This window comes from Chelon labrosus (assembly GCF_963514085.1).
Source record: "Chelon labrosus genome assembly, chromosome: 8".
In the NCBI taxonomy this organism is placed as follows: domain Eukaryota; kingdom Metazoa; phylum Chordata; class Actinopteri; order Mugiliformes; family Mugilidae; genus Chelon; species Chelon labrosus.
Window position 1 is genome coordinate 16,150,566 of NC_140358.1, and position 19,328 is coordinate 16,169,893.

At 41.4% G+C, this 19,328-nt stretch overlaps 1 protein-coding gene across 1 annotated transcript; it reads left to right on the forward strand.

The window, feature by feature from the left end:
* Positions 1-1,459: 1,459 nt before the first annotated feature.
* Positions 1,460-3,484, forward strand: glod5 (glyoxalase domain containing 5). Its single transcript, XM_084550370.1, has 4 exons — positions 1,460-1,916; positions 2,343-2,498; positions 2,741-2,896; positions 2,975-3,484. Exons 1-4 carry the CDS (start codon positions 1,860-1,862, stop codon positions 3,116-3,118), a joined length of 513 nt encoding a protein of 170 aa, XP_084406496.1. The 5' UTR covers positions 1,460-1,859; the 3' UTR covers positions 3,119-3,484.
* The last annotated feature ends 15,844 nt before the right edge of the window (positions 3,485-19,328 follow it).

A 19,328-nucleotide genomic window follows, 5' to 3' on the forward strand; every position in this document is an offset into this window, starting at 1 on the left:
GTGGCTGCTGTAACTCTGGTTATTGCAGTAGAGCTGAAGAAATCTCTGTGTAGTCTGACTGGTACACCAAGGTTGTGTATGGGTTGTATAGTGTTTGTTTCTCATTGTGTTGAGCAGCTTGTGCAACATCCATCCCTCCACAACCAACTCTAAAGGCTCCAGTGTTTATTACAGATGTCGGAGTTAAAAGCTGTCCCAGCTTTTTTTATTTATTTACTTTTTTATCCTTTGCATCTACACTGGTCAGCCACATTAAAACCACTAACTGGAGAAGTGATTAACACTGATGATCTCATTGCAGTGTAATGTTCTTGTGGGAAACCTAGGTCTTGGCATTAATGTGGATGTTGATTTGATATGTGCCACCACCAGAACACGGGTGCACACCCCCATGACAACAGCAAAGGGGTGTTTCTTGCGTCTTGGCGCACAGCCACTTTGCCACCCATATCATGTATAAGGGAAAAAAAAAGTGATTCATCAGACCAGGCCATCTTCTTCCAATGCACATGATGTTTGAGTGCCTTTTGTAGCCTTTTACTGGCAGTGGACAGGGGTCACCGTGGGCACCCTGACTGGCCTGTGGGTATGTAGCCTCATGCAAAACAAACTGTGATACACTGTGTGTTCATCTTTCTATCACAACCAGCATTTGCTTTTTCATCTACGACTTACAGCCGCTTGTCTGTTGGATCAGACCACACTGGCCAGCCTGCCTTCCCCACGCGCTCCAGTGAGCCCTAGCCGTGCACGACCCAGTGCCCGGTTCACCACTTTCCTTTCCTTGGACCACTTTTGATGAGTACTGACGACCGCAGACCAGGAACACCCCTGAAGAGAGTCATCAAAATTTGGTCCTTGTCAAAGTCACTTAAATCTTCCCACTCATTTTTCCTGCTTCAATCACATGAACCCAGAGAACAAAATGTTCACCTGCCGCCACAACTTTAAACCACTGACAGGAGAAGTAAATAACATTGACCATCTTGTGACAATACAATGTTATGCTGGGAAACCTTTGGACCTGGCATGTGTGTAGATGTTACGTAGACATGTAGCACCCACCTAGACCACACCAGGCACCCCTACCCCACAGCAATGACACTCCTTGATGGAAGCAGTCATCCCCAGCAGGATGCAGCCTGACACAAGCACACACACAAGAATGGTTTAGGAACAACTAAAAAAAACAAACAAACATGAAAAGCAGCACAAGGGCCTCCAAATTCATTAGATGCCAAACTGATCAAGTACCTGTGGAATGATCCACGGAGGCCCCTCTCCTCAACCCATAGGACCCTCCACTAACGTCATAGTGTTGCTAGACACCTCAGGACACCCTCAGAAGGCCCATGTCCATTCTCTGATGAGTCACAACTGTTTTGGAGGCACAAGGGAGACCTACACAATATTAGGAAGGTGGGTAAAATGTTATGCCCGATTGGGTGTACATCCCACCCACTGACGGGTGCCGTGAGGTGATCAGACTAGTCATAATGTTATGGCTGATTGATGTACTCACACTCTAAGCGGTACAACGGTAAGATAAGTACCAATAAAACAACATTATAGGCTTCAGGAGCGTAGATTTTAAACAGTTGTCCTGGGCTGCATTACTTTGATCAGGTGTTGAAGCTGTACCTGTGTAATACATTCACTCATACAGGTAGAACAAATAACCCACTCTGACACTGTTAATGAGAGAAATGTGGACTTTGATACTATCACACATTAATACAAAGGAGTGTGCTAATTATCCAACTGTCTACTAAAGCCAGAGGAGTGTTGCTTCTCGAGTAACCGCACAGAGGTGGGAAAAAAAAACAAGGAAGTACCGGGAGTGTCAGACTGAAACAAGAATGGCGCTTCTAGCAGCTGGGAGCCGTTTGTCGCGTTTTCCGAGGAGCTGTCTCCAGGTAAAATTACGTCTTATTATGCTACTTCGGCTAACCGCAAGCATTTATTGACACTAGTGTCCTCACCGACGCTGTGAGGACCGAGGTCCCCTTGAACGTAGCAGCGATTTAGACTTCCGTTTAAAGAAACCAGAGCCGCGGTGTAAAGCAGCAAAACTGGCTCATACGTGTTAAAAAGCCACTATTTACATGCGTCCATTGAGGGTATTAGCATGTGTTAGCTGGCCGTTGGCTATAGCTACGTCGACGTTTTGCTAATCTCCATAATTTCACCTTTCATACATTTAAAGGACTATAGCAGACTTTGGCCACGGGGCGGCGCTGTTTGCCCACGATTGAATTTTTAACCCCTCGTTTTCACGTCGTCCACACATCGATTTACTGTATTTATTTGATTGTTTCATTCTGTCCCCTACCTTTTTGTAGGTTGTCTCCGTCAAAACACTGGGAGCTGTCAGATTCAAAACAGCCTGTCCAGTTGAAGTGAGCCATCTTGATCATTTGGTGCTAACAGTGAAAAGTGTGCCAGACACTGTCAACTTTTATACATCCGTCCTTGGCATGGAGGTGGTCACTTTCAAGGTATATTGTTGTTATTTACTGCAAATTAATTATATTGACACACGCATTATTATTCATAAAATCCCCACTGTGGTCATTTGTACACAGGGACCAGAAAAGTGCAGTACTCTTGTGGTTTGAGATATACCCTCCACTAGGGGGCAGGCTTGGACTGTGATACAAGCTGATGGCATTCCTCCAGACTTTAAGAGCTTTGAGACACTTATCAGCATCTTCACGCTTTTGCGTCTGCATTTTTCAAGGGCAATCGTAAGGCTCTGAGTTTTGGGCAGCAGAAGTTTAACCTTCACCAGCTGGGCCAGGAGTTTGAACCTAAAGCCAAGCATCCAACCTCCGGCTCTGCAGACCTGTGCCTCATCACCAAGACCCCCTTGGCTACCGTGGCTCAACATCTGAAGGTACTTAAATTTCCACAGACTGTTTCGACTCTGAACCAGCCGTCAGTTTCAGTTTGTGTCATCTTTTCTCCTCTGCAGGTTTGTGGAGTTGAGATTGAAGAGGGCCCAGTGGATAGAACTGGAGCTGTGGGGACCATCACTTCTCTTTACTTTAGAGACCCCGACCACAACCTCATTGAGGTGTCAAACTACGGCGAGTCAGCAGCAGAGGGCTCTTCTTGAGAATTTCCTTGGACTTGTTTGTGAGCATCCAGGAATACATCAAAACGCGTCACGAAGCCCAAGAACCTCCCTGAGGCAAACAGCAATTACTGTTTTTTTTTTTAGACCAAAATTGCTGTTATTTTAACAACCCTGAGCAGCTTGATTTAGACAGGGTGGATAACATCAGCTGGCTGCGGAGTTATGCTTAGGTTTTCATTTCAGCTGTGAGTACAAACTGGTCTTTTGGTTGCAATAAAAGATGAAAAAAATAACACTTAAACATGTTTAGGTACATGATCAAATGGATGCTTATGGAGATTTTATTTTAATAAAAAAAAAAATCCTGACTTCAGTTTTCTGGCATGTTTCTTAACCATTTACATAAATATATATATGTGTGTATATATATACACTATATTACCAAAAGTATTCGCTCACCCATTCAAATGATCAGAATCAGGTGTTCTAATCACTTGGCCTGGCCCCAGGTGTATAAATTCAAGCACTCAGGCATGCAGACTGTGAAACAAGACATTTGTGAAAGAATGGGCCGCTCTCAGGAGCTCAGTGAATTCCAGCGTGGAACTGTCATAGGATGCCACTTGTGCAACAAATCCAGTCGTGAAATTTCCTCGCTCCTAAATATTCCACAGTCAACTGTCAGCTCTATTATAACAAAATGGAAGCGTTTGGGAAAAACAGCAACTCAGCCACGAAGTGGTAGGCCACGTAAAGTGACGGAGAGGGGTCAGCGGATGCTGAAGCGCATAGTGCAAAGAGGTCGCCGACTTTCTGCACAGTCAATTGCTACAGAGCTACAAACTTCATGTGACCTTCAGATTAGCCCAAGTACAGTACGCAGAGAGCTTCATGGAATGGGTTTCCATGGCCGAGCAGCTGCAGCTGCAGCCACACATCACCAAGTGCAATGCAAGGCGTCGGATGCAATGGTGTAAAGCACGCCGCCACTGGCCTCTAGAGCAGTGAAGACGCGTTCTCTGGAGTGATGAATCACGCTTTTCCATCTGGCAATCTGATGGACGAGTCTGGGTTTGGAGGTTGCCAGGAGAACGGTACATTTCAGATTGCATTGTGCCAACTGTGAAATTTGGTGGAGGAGGAATTATGGTATGGGGTTGTTTTTCAGGAGCTGGGCTTGGCCCCTTAGTTCCAGTGAAAGGAACATTGAATGCTTCAGGATACCAAAACATTTTGGACAATTCCATGCTCCCAACCTTGTGGGAACAGTTTGGAGCGGGCCCCTTCCTCTTCCAACATGACTGTGCACCAGTGCACAAAGCAAGGTCCATAAAGACGTGGATGACAGAGTCTGGTGTGGATGAACTTGACTGGCCTGTACAGAGTCCTGACCTGAACCCGATAGAACACCTTTGGGATGAATTAGAGCGGAGACTGAGAGCCAGGCCTTCTCGACCAACATCAGTGTGTGACCTCACCAATGCGCTTTTGGAAGAATGGTCAAAAATTCCTATAAACACTCTCCTCAACCTTGTGGACAGTCTTCCCAGAAGAGTTGAAGCTGTAATAGCTGCAAAAGGTGGACCGACATCATATTGAATTCTATGAGTTAGGAATGGGATGGCACTTCAGTTCATAGAATGAGTAAAGGCAGGTGAGCGAATACTTTTGGTAATATAGTGTATATAATTACTTTCATTATTCATTGTCGCTCTCTAACAAATACAAATACTATTTTTCTAGTGGTTCCTGGTTTTCACTGTTGAAAAACCAAGGCTACAGCACACAGCAGATTAAACAGACAAGAAGATCAGTAGGTTAAATACACAAGAGACTTGATTTTCTTAAACTCTGTGTACATACAGTTATGTACAAATATTTAAACCCTTTTAATCTTTAGATCTTAAGATAAGGCACAATAGCTCTATCACACAAATCACACAAAGGAGGCATTTGATTCGTTCTGAAGCCTGGACGCAAACACGCAGCCTTGACAAGTACCTTGAACAACTGTGCACTGTGTGAGAATCTGTGTTTTAAGGGCAAACAAATGCCTCATAAAAATCCAATTATCTTCCTCACTGTACTTTTTATTTAAATAGTTAATGAGTTAATAAGCTTCTGACGCACAAACTTGAACACATCATCCGTGTCGTTTCCTGGAAGGTTTTGAGTCTTACAACACTCCCTTGTTCTAGTGACCCAGCCAAAACCTTTCGAGCATGCCTGTTTCTAAGTGGCGCTCTGTTGCCTCCACTGCTCCCCCCTCTTCATCCGGAGCCACCTAGATGCTTTCACTGCTGCCTGCACATTGCTGCTGATGACTCTTCTCCTACTTGTGCCGATTGTACCAAAAGTCCAGTAGGCTTGCATTGGGAGTGCATCAGGGAGTGACTGGCAAATCCCCAGATGCTCACCTCTGCTGGTCTTCACCCAACAGTCCTCCACCAGCTCTTGCCCTTTTCTCCTCAATTTTATTTTTAAAAACGTTCCCACTTTATATTAAATACCTACATACACTTGTTCTGCATACTGTATAAACAAATGCTCAGCTTTCCCTTACCACCACGCGTCCAAGTACGCCTTAGAAACCTGACCTAATTGAGTCTTTGTGTAGACATGTAAGGTTTCGGCCTTTGTACTTTGCATTCATTCATTGTTTTTGCAGCCCAAATGCGCAGACAAAAAGTGACATCTGCCTTCCATAGTTACCCTTTACTGGCAAAATGTCATTTCCTTTGATATCCTTCTAAAGCCCCTCTCTACTTTGTAGCTCCATTTTTAGATCCTCAGATGCTTAGTGGATCCCACAGGTCACACAGAGTCAGTCAGGGCTCAACAAATTAATCAAGTCGAAGGGTGTTCAACGTTTTACATCTGCCACAATGTGTATTTTTAGGTTTTAAGGAGCCAAATATTAAAGTTTTTGTAGAAAACATATGTCGGATAGGGGAAGAACCTTTATCTCTCTCTTTCCTGGCAGGAAACCTGGGTCTTCTTATCACCCATTAAAAGCAACCTGTTCAGCCATTATTGTATGGGAGCTACAAACTACTGTAGTTAAAGGTTAATGCTGGCTCAGGTTTTAAGACTACAAAAGTCCATATTGTGTATTGTCCTGTTCAGAGTGGGTGGAGACGGACTGGAAACCGTGCTTGAGAAATTCATGACCATGGCTTTGTGTTAAGCGTTTCCCCAAGCATATAAAGTTGTGCTTTTGTTACACATTAACTTTTAAGAAGATAATTTTACGTCCCTGGGGTCTTTTTTCCTTTATTTACAGTAATACTTCCTTATGCAAAGGTAAGGCCTACATGCAAGATGTATTAGTGTTTCCTGTGGGTGGACAGAGTTAGAAAAGTGCTCACGCTAGTCCAGAATTAAAGATATTTTCCTTCTATTGTACTATAACAGTTCACACCTGTTTACTGGCAAACCACATTCTCCTGTTTGAATTCCTAAACCACAGAACTTGGCTGTCTTTATCCTCTATTCCACATTCCTCCTTAGTCATTATTTCCCGTACCTATTACCGTATTTTCCGGACTATAAGTCGCTCCGGAGTATAAATCGCACCAGCTAAAAAATGCATAATGAAGAAGAAAAAAACATATATAAGTCGCACTGGACTATAAGTTGCATTTTTGGGGGAAATTTATTTGATAAAATCGGAGACCAAGAACACATTTCATCTTGAAAGGCAAGTTATAGTACTAACAATAGAACAACGGGCTGAATAGGTGTCTGGTATGTTAACAGCTATTCAGATAACTATAGCATAAACAACATAACATAACAAGTTTACCAAACTCTTGATCTCACTCCAAATCACTAAATCCATTGAATTCTTCATCCTCTGTGTCACTTCTAAGCAACTCCGCGAACTTCGGAGGTAGACGGCGCACCGCCGCTATTACGCAGGAGCAGGGCCGTTTCAATGAATTTAGGGGCCCCAAGCAAAATGGTCATGGAGCCCCCCCCCCACGCAAAGCCTACAGGAACCACAGCATAGCCATACAGTTTAAGTTCACCCACACTTTATATAAATAAAATAGTGAAAATACTGCTGTTGCATATTCTGTGCAAAACATTTGAACATTTGCAAAAAAACACCACAAAAAAGTGCACAATAACTAAATCCAACATACTTAAACACACACACACACACACACACACACACACATATATATATATACATTCATACTGTTTGTACTGTATCGTATTTAATGACTCATTAAATACGATAAACAGTGATTATGGAACAGATCTGCGTCTTCCTTATCCCGTTAATAAACATATTACAATATGTAACCATATTCCGTCCGTTCGAAAAAAAAAGTTACACTGACTGTTCTAGTTTGTTACAAGCAGCATTGGCCGTCAGGCAGGTAGCTAACATAACCATTTTTTTGCTAGCCTACAGTACCTGCTGCGAAATTACACCATTTGTACAAGACAAGTCGAGCTATTTTATCCAGTGTAATTTATCACTTACCACTATCTTGTTTTTTCTTATCCTCCTCTTCCTTTTTCTTCTTCCTCTTTTGGCTTCCTGACGGATAATTCCGCTTCATTGTGACTCCCGAGGTTTTATATTTTGCCGGCAGCAGAGATCACGAACCTGGCTGGCTGGCTGCTGTCAGCGACGACTGAGAGGGGCCCCTTTGAGGGGGATCCCGATAACAGTGTCATTGCACTTTACTGCATTAACTATCAAAGGGGCGCTCACACAGTTTGTCGTTGCATTTTATTCTTAACCAGTCGTTGTCTTGGGGCCCCAGGCCAGCTCGGGGCCCCAAGCAATTGCTTGGTTTGCTTGCCTTCTCGCGACGGCCCTGGTCGCAGGGCCAGCCAAACCATGAAAAAAAGTGCGACTTAAGCTTGATTTAGGGTTCTGCGCCGATTTGTCTGCGAAGCTTCGGCGAACATGATCGCCGTCACTTGGCATTTATGCTTGTGCGTCGGTTTCTTTGCAGTGCGTGGTAATTTACAGCCACAACGCTAGGGGGCGCTGAGTCGCGAAATCTCCTGAATTCGTGCGTGGAGTGTTTCATTTCCGGTTCCGGCTTTTTTCTATGGTTGCGGCAGAGTGAACAGCACAGTGAACAATGGCGACTGAGCGAGAGAGGACACTTTTGGAGCTGGAGCTGATCGATATTGAAGAACAAATGCTTCTCGTGGTCCATCTTGAACTCGAAGTGCAGCTCCAAGAATTTTAAAAATGGCGCCCTTGTATACAGAACGAACCGGAAAAGCTGAGAACCGGAAATGACGTAAAGCGGACCAATCACAGCCCTTGAGGTCTGCGTCGCATGTCCCTGCTGTCGGCGTCGTTTCGACGCGTAGTCAGGATTTTTTGGAGGTGCGCGTCAAGTGACGCAGACTCTCTGCGAAGGGGGTTCGCGGCGACGCAGACTCTCTGCGTACCGACGCAGACGATTTTTCGCACGAGCATAAATCAAGCATTATAGTCCGAAAAATACGGTAAATAATATTCTCTGAAGGTAAGGATCTTGAAACCAAAAACAACAAAAGCTGAGTGGGCTATTAGATTGTGCTTCACTTTTATTGCCGTTATAAATACCTCTGTCAATATATTTAATGGCTTTTATTAATATTTACTCACAATTTTAAGGTGCTTGATGACAAGTGAGCAACAGCTTTTTGAGAAGATGTTTCACCACTCATCCGAGTAGCTTCTTCAGTTCTAAGGGACTGGTAGGAAGTTTGAGGTTAAATAGGAAACTCTGTGGGTGACCCATCAGAAACCAGCTTCTTTGTGTAAACCACCAGAAAATGGTGCAGCTAAATGTTAGATACTTACCTGACATTGAGGGGGGGACTGTTTGTCCCTGTCCTCTTTCCCTATGAATGGCCTTTGTCAGTCAGAGGCTCCAGTCTCAAGGTGTGAATGGAGTTGAAACCTCATGGGGACAGACGTTAAAACTATATTGTAAATTGATGGCAGGTTAAACCTCAGCCCACCTCCTCTGTTTAGAGAAGGTTTTTCCAATCTGACATAGATGGCTCCCTTTACTCCTCTTTCAAACCATCGGCCTTCTCCGGCTAAGATTTGGACATTGTTATCTTCAAAGGATTGTCCTTTGTCCTTCAGGTGTAGGTGGACCATTAAATAATTTCCTGATGAGCTGGCTCTTTCGAGTTGGTACATGCGTTTATGGATGGGTTGTTAACAGTGGGACTTTGTGTCACCCGTCAAAAATAACAAGTTCACTGATATCTGGAAACTCCACATACGTCACTCTGCTTATGTCACAGTGATGAAAGCAGAGACCCTCAGGTCTTTATGCTACAAACTCCTCCTGGTGGCATGACTTGTTGACATCGAGTTAGTTATGTAAAGCTGCCTGAGATGTTTTGTTATGCAAGTAAAGCAGGTAAACACAGGAAGTCATTCATTCATTCATCTTCTGCAATCGATTGTCCTGTAAAGGGTCACGGGGGGGCTAGAGCCTATCCCAGCTGTCATCGGGCAAGAGGCAGGGGACACCCTGGACAGGTCACCAGTCTATCACAGGCCTAACACAGAGAGACAGACAACCATTCACACTCATATGCACACCTACGGCCAATTTATAATCACCAATGAAACTAACGAGCATGCGTTTGGACGGTGGGAGGAAGTTGGAGTACCCGGAGAGAACCCACGCAGACACGGGGAGAACATGCAAACTCCACACACACTGGATTCGAACCCGGAACCTTCTTGCTGTGAGGCATCAGTGCTAACCACCTCGCCTAAACACAGGAAGTGTTCACTGAAAATATTAGGTCTCACTACCCAAATAAAACGTAATCATTTCCTCCTTTGCATGTTATCTTAACCCCATTTTTGTACTGGTCCAGACCACATCAGTCATTTTGTAGGTCAGATCATCTGAAGGTGTTCCTTGATATCATTTCCTCTCCAGTATTTATGGCTGTATGTGTATCATAAATGCGCCTTCCTCTGAAATACTGACTCACCTTTGCGTGCATGCAGTACTTTGCATAATTTACCATAAACAAGTAGTGCTGTTTTGTTCTGTTTAAATTATTATGCATAATCAGTTTAGCTACTTCAAATTTTTTTTAACCAAGAATTGAAAGAACAATAAACCTGGAACTTCCTTCATGTTAAGTTTTTATTTATTTGTTGTTATTTTTGTCATTATTAACCCAACACACTTGTTTTCAGATTTCAAGGCAGAGTGAAGTCTGAACTCAAGGACCCGGCAGGAATGAGGAAAACAGCTCTCTTTTCCCAGAACTGCTGCTTTTGAAACAGACTACTGTGTTAGTTATGACACACTTTACTTTATGATAGTTTCACTCTTTCACTTGTTGACTTTTCATCCTCTGCAAATATCCTGTTAGATTCAGCTGGTGAGCAAAGGGCTGGTTTCAGTAGACTTATTGGTAGTGATTCATCTAATAACAGGTTTATGCTGTCCACACCTCACCCTCACCAGTCACTTTCAGATTACTTTATGTAGTAGTTTCTCTTACAAGTTATGTTGCTTTCATTTTTACATATACTTGTTTTAGTAGTACTTTAAGTACTCACAGGTTTTGTTGTGAAACTAGTTTCTGAGAAAAAGGACACAAGCAAATTTCTCACGTCTTATTCCTTTTGTTAAAATGACAACAAACAAACAGAAATGCTACACATGGAACAAAAATAGCACTTGTTTACAAGCATTAAAACAGTTGTGTGGGTTGTTTGGTTTCTCCAATGTACAAGTCTGTACAATCCTCACTGCAGTGAACAGCGTACGCCACATTACTCTGTTTCTGACTGAGTGTTTTGTCTTTAGGGTGGACCAGTTTTTGCCTTAGTGTGTTACTGGGTTTGAAATAAACTGGAATTTGGTGTTTTTTGAAAATTCCCTGAGTTTCTCCGATGCACCTGCCACCAGCCATCGTTAGAGCACTATGGTCATGAGTCCTGAGTTATGTTAAACTGCCTGAGATGTTTTGTTATAAAAGTAAGGTAAACACAGGAAGTCATTCATTCATTCATCTTCTGCAATCGTTTGTCCTGTCGCTGAGGGCATGTCTTTGGATGGTGGGAGGAAGCCGGAGTACCCGGAGAGAACCCACACGGACACGGGGAGAACATGTAAACTCCACACAGAAAGGGCCCAGTCGGCCTAGATTCAAACCTGGAACCTTCCTGCTCTGAGGCATCAGTGCTAACCACCTCGCCTAAACACGGGAAGTTTTCACTGAAAATATTCAAAATATTAAGACGACTAATAGAAGGTCTCACTACCCAAATAAAACCAAATTTCCTCCTTTGCATGTTTTCTTAACCCCTTTTTAGTACTGGTCCAAACCACATCACTCATGTTGTAGGTCAGATCATCTGAAGATGTTTCCTCAGGGTATTTTCCTTGATATCTTATTTTAAAGCCTCTCCTTATTCCTGAGTTTCGTTTAACTCAAACGTCAAACCCAGGGATTTTCCATTGCCCCATTGCCTTTGTACTTTTTGATAATGACCTGAAGGTGAAGATAATCAAATGAAAACCTCAGCAGTTTTTATTTCTTTATTTTTTTTTATTGTCTCCCCTCCAGTATTTATGGCTGTATGTGCATCATAGGTACGCTTTCATCTGAAATACTGCCTCACCTTTCTGTACAAACAATACTTTGTATAATAATTTACCATGAAAAAGTAGTTCTGTTTTGTTCTGTTTAAATTATTATGCATAATCAGTTTAGCTTTAAAATGATATTATTTTTAACTTATGCTGCAGGTTTTGAAAGTGTTTTAAGAACCTATATGTTCTGGATGTAGTCTGTGTTCATGTTTTTTTTTTTTTTTTTAACCAAGAATTGAAAGAACAATAAACTTGAAACTTCCTTCATCTTAAGTTTTTATTTATTTTTGTTATTTTTTTCTTTATTATCCCAACATACACTATATTGCTAAAAATATTCACTCACCCATCCAAATAACTGGATTCAGGTGTTCCAATCACTTCCACGCCCACATGTGTATAAAATCAAGCACCTAGGCATGCAGACTGCTTCTACAAACATTTATGAAAGAATGGGTCACTCTCAGGAGCTCAGTGAATTCCAGCGCTGTACTGTGATAGGATGCCACCTGTGCAACAAGTAAAGTCCTGAAATTTCCTCACTACTAAATATTCCACAGTCAACTGTCAGTGGTGTTATAACAAAGTGGAAGTGACTGGGAACGACAGCAACTCAGCCACGAAGTGGAAGGCCACGTAAAATGACAGAGCAGGGTCAGCGGATGCTGAGGCTCATAGTGTACAGAGGTCACCAGCTTTCTGCAGAGTCAATCACTACAGACCTCCAAACTTCATGTGGCCTTCAGATGAGTTTCTCTGATGCACCTGCCACCAGCCATCGTTAGAGCACCATGGTCCTGAGTTATGTTAAACTGCCTGAGATGTTTTGTTATAAAAGTAAGACAGGTAAACACAGGAAGTCATTCATTCATTCATTCATCTTCTGCAATCGTTTGTCCTGTCACTGGTGGCATGTCTTTGGATGGTGGGAGGAAGTCGGAGTAGCTGGAGAGAACCCACGCAGACACAGGGAGAACATGCAAACTCCACACAGAAAGGCCCAGTCGGCCTAGATTCAAACCTGGAACCTTCCTGCTCTGAGGCATCAGTGCTAATCACCTCGCCTAAACACAGGAAGTGTTCACTGAAAATATTCAAAATATTAAGACGACTAATAAAAGGTCTCACTACCCAAATAGAACTTTATCATTTCCTCCTTTGCATGTTTTCTTGACCCCTTTTTAGTACTGGTCCAAACCACATCAGTCATTTTGTAGGTCAGATCATCTGAAGGTGTTTCCTTAAGGTGTTTTCCTTGATATCTTAATGAACAATAGATTACAGCGTTTTAAAGCCTTTCCTTATTCCTGAGTTTCGTTTAACTCAAATGTCAAACCCAGGGATTTCTGTCATCTCTTCCATGTTTCCTTATTAGTACCCATTGCCTTCGTACTTCTTGATAATGACCTGAAGGTGAAGATAATAAAATGAAAACCTCAGCAGTTTTTATTTCTTTATTTTTTTTATTGTCCTTCCTCCAGTATTTATGGCTCTATGTGCATCATAGATACGCTTTCCTCTGAAATACTGCCTGAAATGTCGAAGGATGCTGAGGCTCATAGTGTGCAGAGGTCGCCAGCTTTCTGAAGAGTCAATCACTACAGACCTCCAAACTTCATGTGGCCTTCAGATTAGCTCAAGAACAGTGCATTGAGAGTTTCATGGAATGGGTTTCTATGGCCGAGCAGCTGCGTCCAAGTCATATATCACAGAGTACAATGCAAAGCGTTGGATGCAGTGGTGTAAGGCACGCCGCCACTGGACTTTAGAGCAGTGGAGACGTGTTCTCTCGCATGTTTTCTTAACCCCTTTTTAGTACTGATCCAAACCACATCACTCATGTTGTAGGTCAGATCATCTGAAGATGTTTCCTCAGGGTATTTTCCTTGATATCTTATTTTAAAGCCTCTCCTTATTCCTGAGTTTCGTTTAACTCAAACGTCAAACCCAGGGATTTTCCATTGCCCCATTGCCTTTGTACTTTTTGATAATGACCTGAAGGTGAAGATAATCAAATGAAAACCTCAGAAGTTTTTATTTCTTTATTTTTTTTTATTGTCTCCCCTCCAGTATTTATGGCTGTATGTGCATCATAGGTACGCTTTCATCTGAAATACTGCCTCACCTTTCTGTACAAACAATACTTTGTATAATAATTTACCATGAAAAAGTAGTTCTGTTTTGTTCTGTTTAAATTATTATGCATAATCAGTTTAGCTTTAAAATGATATTATTTTTAACTTATGCTGCAGGTTTTCAAAGTGTTTTTAGAACCTATATGTTCTGGATGTAGCCTGTGTTTTTTTTTTTATTTTTTTTTTTAAACCAAGAATTGAAAGAACAATAAACTTGAAACTTCCTTCATCTTAAGTTTTTGTTTATTTAGTTATTTTTGTTATTTTTTTCTTTATTATCCCAACATACACTATATTGCCAAAAGTATTAACTCAGCCATCCAAATAACTGGATTCAGGTGTTCCAATCACTTCCAATGACCACAGGTGTATAAAATCAAGCACCTAGGCATGCAGACTGCTTCTACAAACATTTATGAAAGAATGTGTCGCTCTCAGGAGCTCAGTGAATTCAAGTTTGGTGCTGTGATAGGATGCCACCTGTGCAACAAGTAAAGTCCTGAAATTTCCTCACTACTAAATATTCCACAGTCAACTGTCAGTGGTGTTATAACAAAGTGGAAGCGACTGGGAACGACAGCAACTCAGCCACGAAGTGGAAGGCCACGTAAAATGGCAGAGCAGGGTCAGCAGATGCTGAGGCTCATAGTGTGCATAGGTCACCAGCTTTCTGCAGAGTCAATCACTACAGACCTCCAAACTTCATGTGGCCTTCAGATAAGTTTCTCTGATGCACCTGCCACCAGCCATCGTTAGAGCACCATGGTCCTGAGTTATGTTAAACTGCCTGAGATGTTTTGCTATAAAAGTAAGACAGGTAAACACAGGAAGTCATTCATTCATTCATCTTCTGCAATCGTTTTTCCTGTCACTGGTGGCATGTCTTTGGATGGTGGGAGGAAGTCGGAGTACCCGGAGAGAACCCACGCAGACACGGGGAGAACATGCAAACTCCACACAGAAAGGCCCAGTCGGCCTAGATTCAAACCCGGAACCTTCCTGCTCTGAGGCATCAGTGCTAATCACCTTGCCTAAACACAGGAAGTGTTCACTGAATATATTCAAAATATTAAGACGACTAATAAAAGGTCTCACTACCCAAATAAAACTTTATCATTTCCTCCTTTGCATGTTTTCTTGACCCCTTTTTAGTACTGGTCCAAACCACATCAGTCATTTTGTAGGTCAGATCATCTGAAGGTGTTTCCTTAAGGTGTTTTCCTTGATATCTTAATGAACAATAGATTACAGTGTTTTAAAGCCTTTCCTTATTCCTGTGTTTCGTTTAACTCAAATGTTTCTGTCATCTCTTCCATGTTTCCTTATTAGTCCCCATTGCCTTTGCACTTTTGAAAAATGACCTGAATGTGAAGATAGTAAAATGTAAATCACAGCAGTTTTTTGTTTTTTTTTATTGTTTCCTCTCCAGTATTTATGGCTGCTTCCTCTGAAATACTGACTCACCTTTGCGTGCATGCAGTACTTTGCATAATTTACCATAAACAAGTAGTGTTGTTTTGTTCTGTTTAAATTATTATGCATAATTAGTTTAGCTTTAAAATGATATTATTTTTTAGTTATGCTGCATGTTATGTATGGGCTGGATGTAGTCTGTGTTTTTTTTTTTTTAAACAAAGAATTGAAAGAACAATAAACTTGAAACTTCCTTCATCTTTAGTTTTTATTTATTTATTCATTTTTGTTATCTTTTTCTTTATTATCCCAACATACACTATATTGGCAAAGGTATTAACTCAGCCATCCAAATAACTGGATTCAGGTGTTCCAATCACTTCCAATGACCACAGGTGAATAAAATCAAGCACCTATACATGCAGACTGCTTCTACAAACATTTGTGAAAGAGTGGGTCACTCTCAGGAGCTCAGTGAATTCCAGCGTGGTGCTGTGATAGGATGCCACCTGTGCAACAAGTCCAGTCGGGAAATTTCCTCACTACTAAATATTCCACAGTCAACTGTCAGTGGTGTTATAACAAAGTGGAAGTGACTGGGAACGACAGCAACTCAGCCACGAAGTGGAAGGCCACGTAAAATGACAGAGCAGGGTCAGCGGATGCTGAGGCTCATAGTGTACAGAGGTCACCAGCTTTCTGCAGAGTCAATCACTACAGACCTCCAAACTTCATGTGGCCTTCAGATGAGTTTCTCTGATGCACCTGCCACCAGCCATCGTTAGAGCACCATGGTCCTGAGTTATGTTAAACTGCCTGAGATGTTTTGTTATAAAAGTAAGACAGGTAAACACAGGAAGTCATTCATTCATTCATTCATCTTCTGCAATCGTTTGTCCTGTCACTGGTGGCATGTCTTTGGATGGTGGGAGGAAGTCGGAGTAGCTGGAGAGAACCCACGCAGACACAGGGAGAACATGCAAACTCCACACAGAAAGGCCCAGTCGGCCTAGATTCAAACCTGGAACCTTCCTGCTCTGAGGCATCAGTGCTAATCACCTCGCCTAAACACAGGAAGTGTTCACTGAAAATATTCAAAATATTAAGACGACTAATAAAAGGTCTCACTACCCAAATAGAACTTTATCATTTCCTCCTTTGCATGTTTTCTTGACCCCTTTTTAGTACTGGTCCAAACCACATCAGTCATTTTGTAGGTCAGATCATCTGAAGGTGTTTCCTTAAGGTGTTTTCCTTGATATCTTAATGAACAATAGATTACAGCGTTTTAAAGCCTTTCCTTATTCCTGAGTTTCGTTTAACTCAAATGTCAAACCCAGGGATTTCTGTCATCTCTTCCATGTTTCCTTATTAGTACCCATTGCCTTCGTACTTCTTGATAATGACCTGAAGGTGAAGATAATAAAATGAAAACCTCAGCAGTTTTTATTTCTTTATTTTTTTTATTGTCCTTCCTCCAGTATTTATGGCTGTATGTGCATCATAGATACGCTTTCCTCTGAAATACTGCCTGAAATGTCGAAGGATGCTGAGGCTCATAGTGTGCAGAGGTCGCCAGCTTTCTGAAGAGTCAATCACTACAGACCTCCAAACTTCATGTGGCCTTCAGATTAGCTCAAGAACAGTGCATTGAGAGTTTCATGGAATGGGTTTCTATGGCCGAGCAGCTGCGTCCAAGTCATATATCACAGAGTACAATGCAAAGCGTTGGATGCAGTGGTGTAAGGCACGCCGCCACTGGACTTTAGAGCAGTGGAGACGTGTTCTCTCGCATGTTTTCTTAACCCCTTTTTAGTACTGATCCAAACCACATCACTCATGTTGTAGGTCAGATCATCTGAAGATGTTTCCTCAGGGTATTTTCCTTGATATCTTATTTTAAAGCCTCTCCTTATTCCTGAGTTTCGTTTAACTCAAACGTCAAACCCAGGGATTTTCCATTGCCCCATTGCCTTTGTACTTTTTGATAATGACCTGAAGGTGAAGATAATCAAATGAAAACCTCAGAAGTTTTTATTTCTTTATTTTTTTTTATTGTCTCCCCTCCAGTATTTATGGCTGTATGTGCATCATAGGTACGCTTTCATCTGAAATACTGCCTCACCTTTCTGTACAAACAATACTTTGTATAATAATTTACCATGAAAAAGTAGTTCTGTTTTGTTCTGTTTAAATTATTATGCATAATCAGTTTAGCTTTAAAATGATATTATTTTTAACTTATGCTGCAGGTTTTCAAAGTGTTTTTAGAACCTATATGTTCTGGATGTAGCCTGTGTTTTTTTTTTTATTTTTTTTTTTAAACCAAGAATTGAAAGAACAATAAACTTGAAACTTCCTTCATCTTAAGTTTTTGTTTATTTAGTTATTTTTGTTATTTTTTTCTTTATTATCCCAACATACACTATATTGCCAAAAGTATTAACTCAGCCATCCAAATAACTGGATTCAGGTGTTCCAATCACTTCCAATGACCACAGGTGTATAAAATCAAGCACCTAGGCATGCAGACTGCTTCTACAAACATTTATGAAAGAATGTGTCGCTCTCAGGAGCTCAGTGAATTCAAGTTTGGTGCTGTGATAGGATGCCACCTGTGCAACAAGTAAAGTCCTGAAATTTCCTCACTACTAAATATTCCACAGTCAACTGTCAGTGGTGTTATAACAAAGTGGAAGCGACTGGGAACGACAGCAACTCAGCCACGAAGTGGAAGGCCACGTAAAATGGCAGAGCAGGGTCAGCAGATGCTGAGGCTCATAGTGTGCATAGGTCACCAGCTTTCTGCAGAGTCAATCACTACAGACCTCCAAACTTCATGTGGCCTTCAGATAAGTTTCTCTGATGCACCTGCCACCAGCCATCGTTAGAGCACCATGGTCCTGAGTTATGTTAAACTGCCTGAGATGTTTTGCTATAAAAGTAAGACAGGTAAACACAGGAAGTCATTCATTCATTCATCTTCTGCAATCGTTTTTCCTGTCACTGGTGGCATGTCTTTGGATGGTGGGAGGAAGTCGGAATACCCGGAGAGAACCCACGCAGACACGGGGAGAACATGCAAACTCCACACAGAAAGGCCCAGTCGGCCTAGATTCAAACCCGGAACCTTCCTGCTCTGAGGCATCAGTGCTAATCACCTTGCCTAAACACAGGAAGTGTTCACTGAATATATTCAAAATATTAAGACGACTAATAAAAGGTCTCACTACCCAAATAAAATTTTATCATTTCCTCCTTTGCATGTTTTCTTGACCCCTTTTTAGTACTGGTCCAAACCACATCAGTCATTTTGTAGGTCAGATCATCTGAAGGTGTTTCCTTAAGGTGTTTTCCTTGATATCTTAATGAACAATAGATTACAGTGTTTTAAAGCCTTTCCTTATTCCTGAGTTTTGTTTAACTCAAATGTCAAACCCAGGGATTTCTGTCATCTCTTCCATGTTTCCTTATTAGTACCCATTGCCTTTGTACACGTCTACGTCTACACGTCATTGCCTAATGACCTGAAGGTGAAGATAATCAAATGAAAACCACAGCGGTTTTTATTTCTTTATTTTTTTTATTGTTTCCTCTCCAGTATTTATGGCTGTATGTGCATCATAGGTACGCTTTCATCTGACTCACTTTTCTGTACAAACAATACTTTGTATAATAATTTACCATGAACAAGTAGTTCATGGTAAAGTAGTTTTATTGTTTTTAAATTATTATGCATAATCAGTTTAGCTTCACAATGATATTATTTTTAACTTATGCTGCAGGTTTTCAAAGTGTTTTGAGAACCTATATGTTCTGGATGTAGCCTGTGTTCATGTTTAGTATTTATTTATTTATTTATTTAAACCAAGAATTGAAAGAACAATAAACTTGAAACTTCCTTCATCTTTAGTTTTTATTTATTTTTGTTATGTTTTTTCTTTATTATCCCAACATACACTATATAGCCAAAAGTATTCACTCAGCCATCCAAATAACTGGATTCAGGTGTTCCAATCATAGGTACGCTTTCATCTGAAATACTGCCTCACCTTTCTGTACAAACAATACTTTGTATAATAATTTACCATGAAA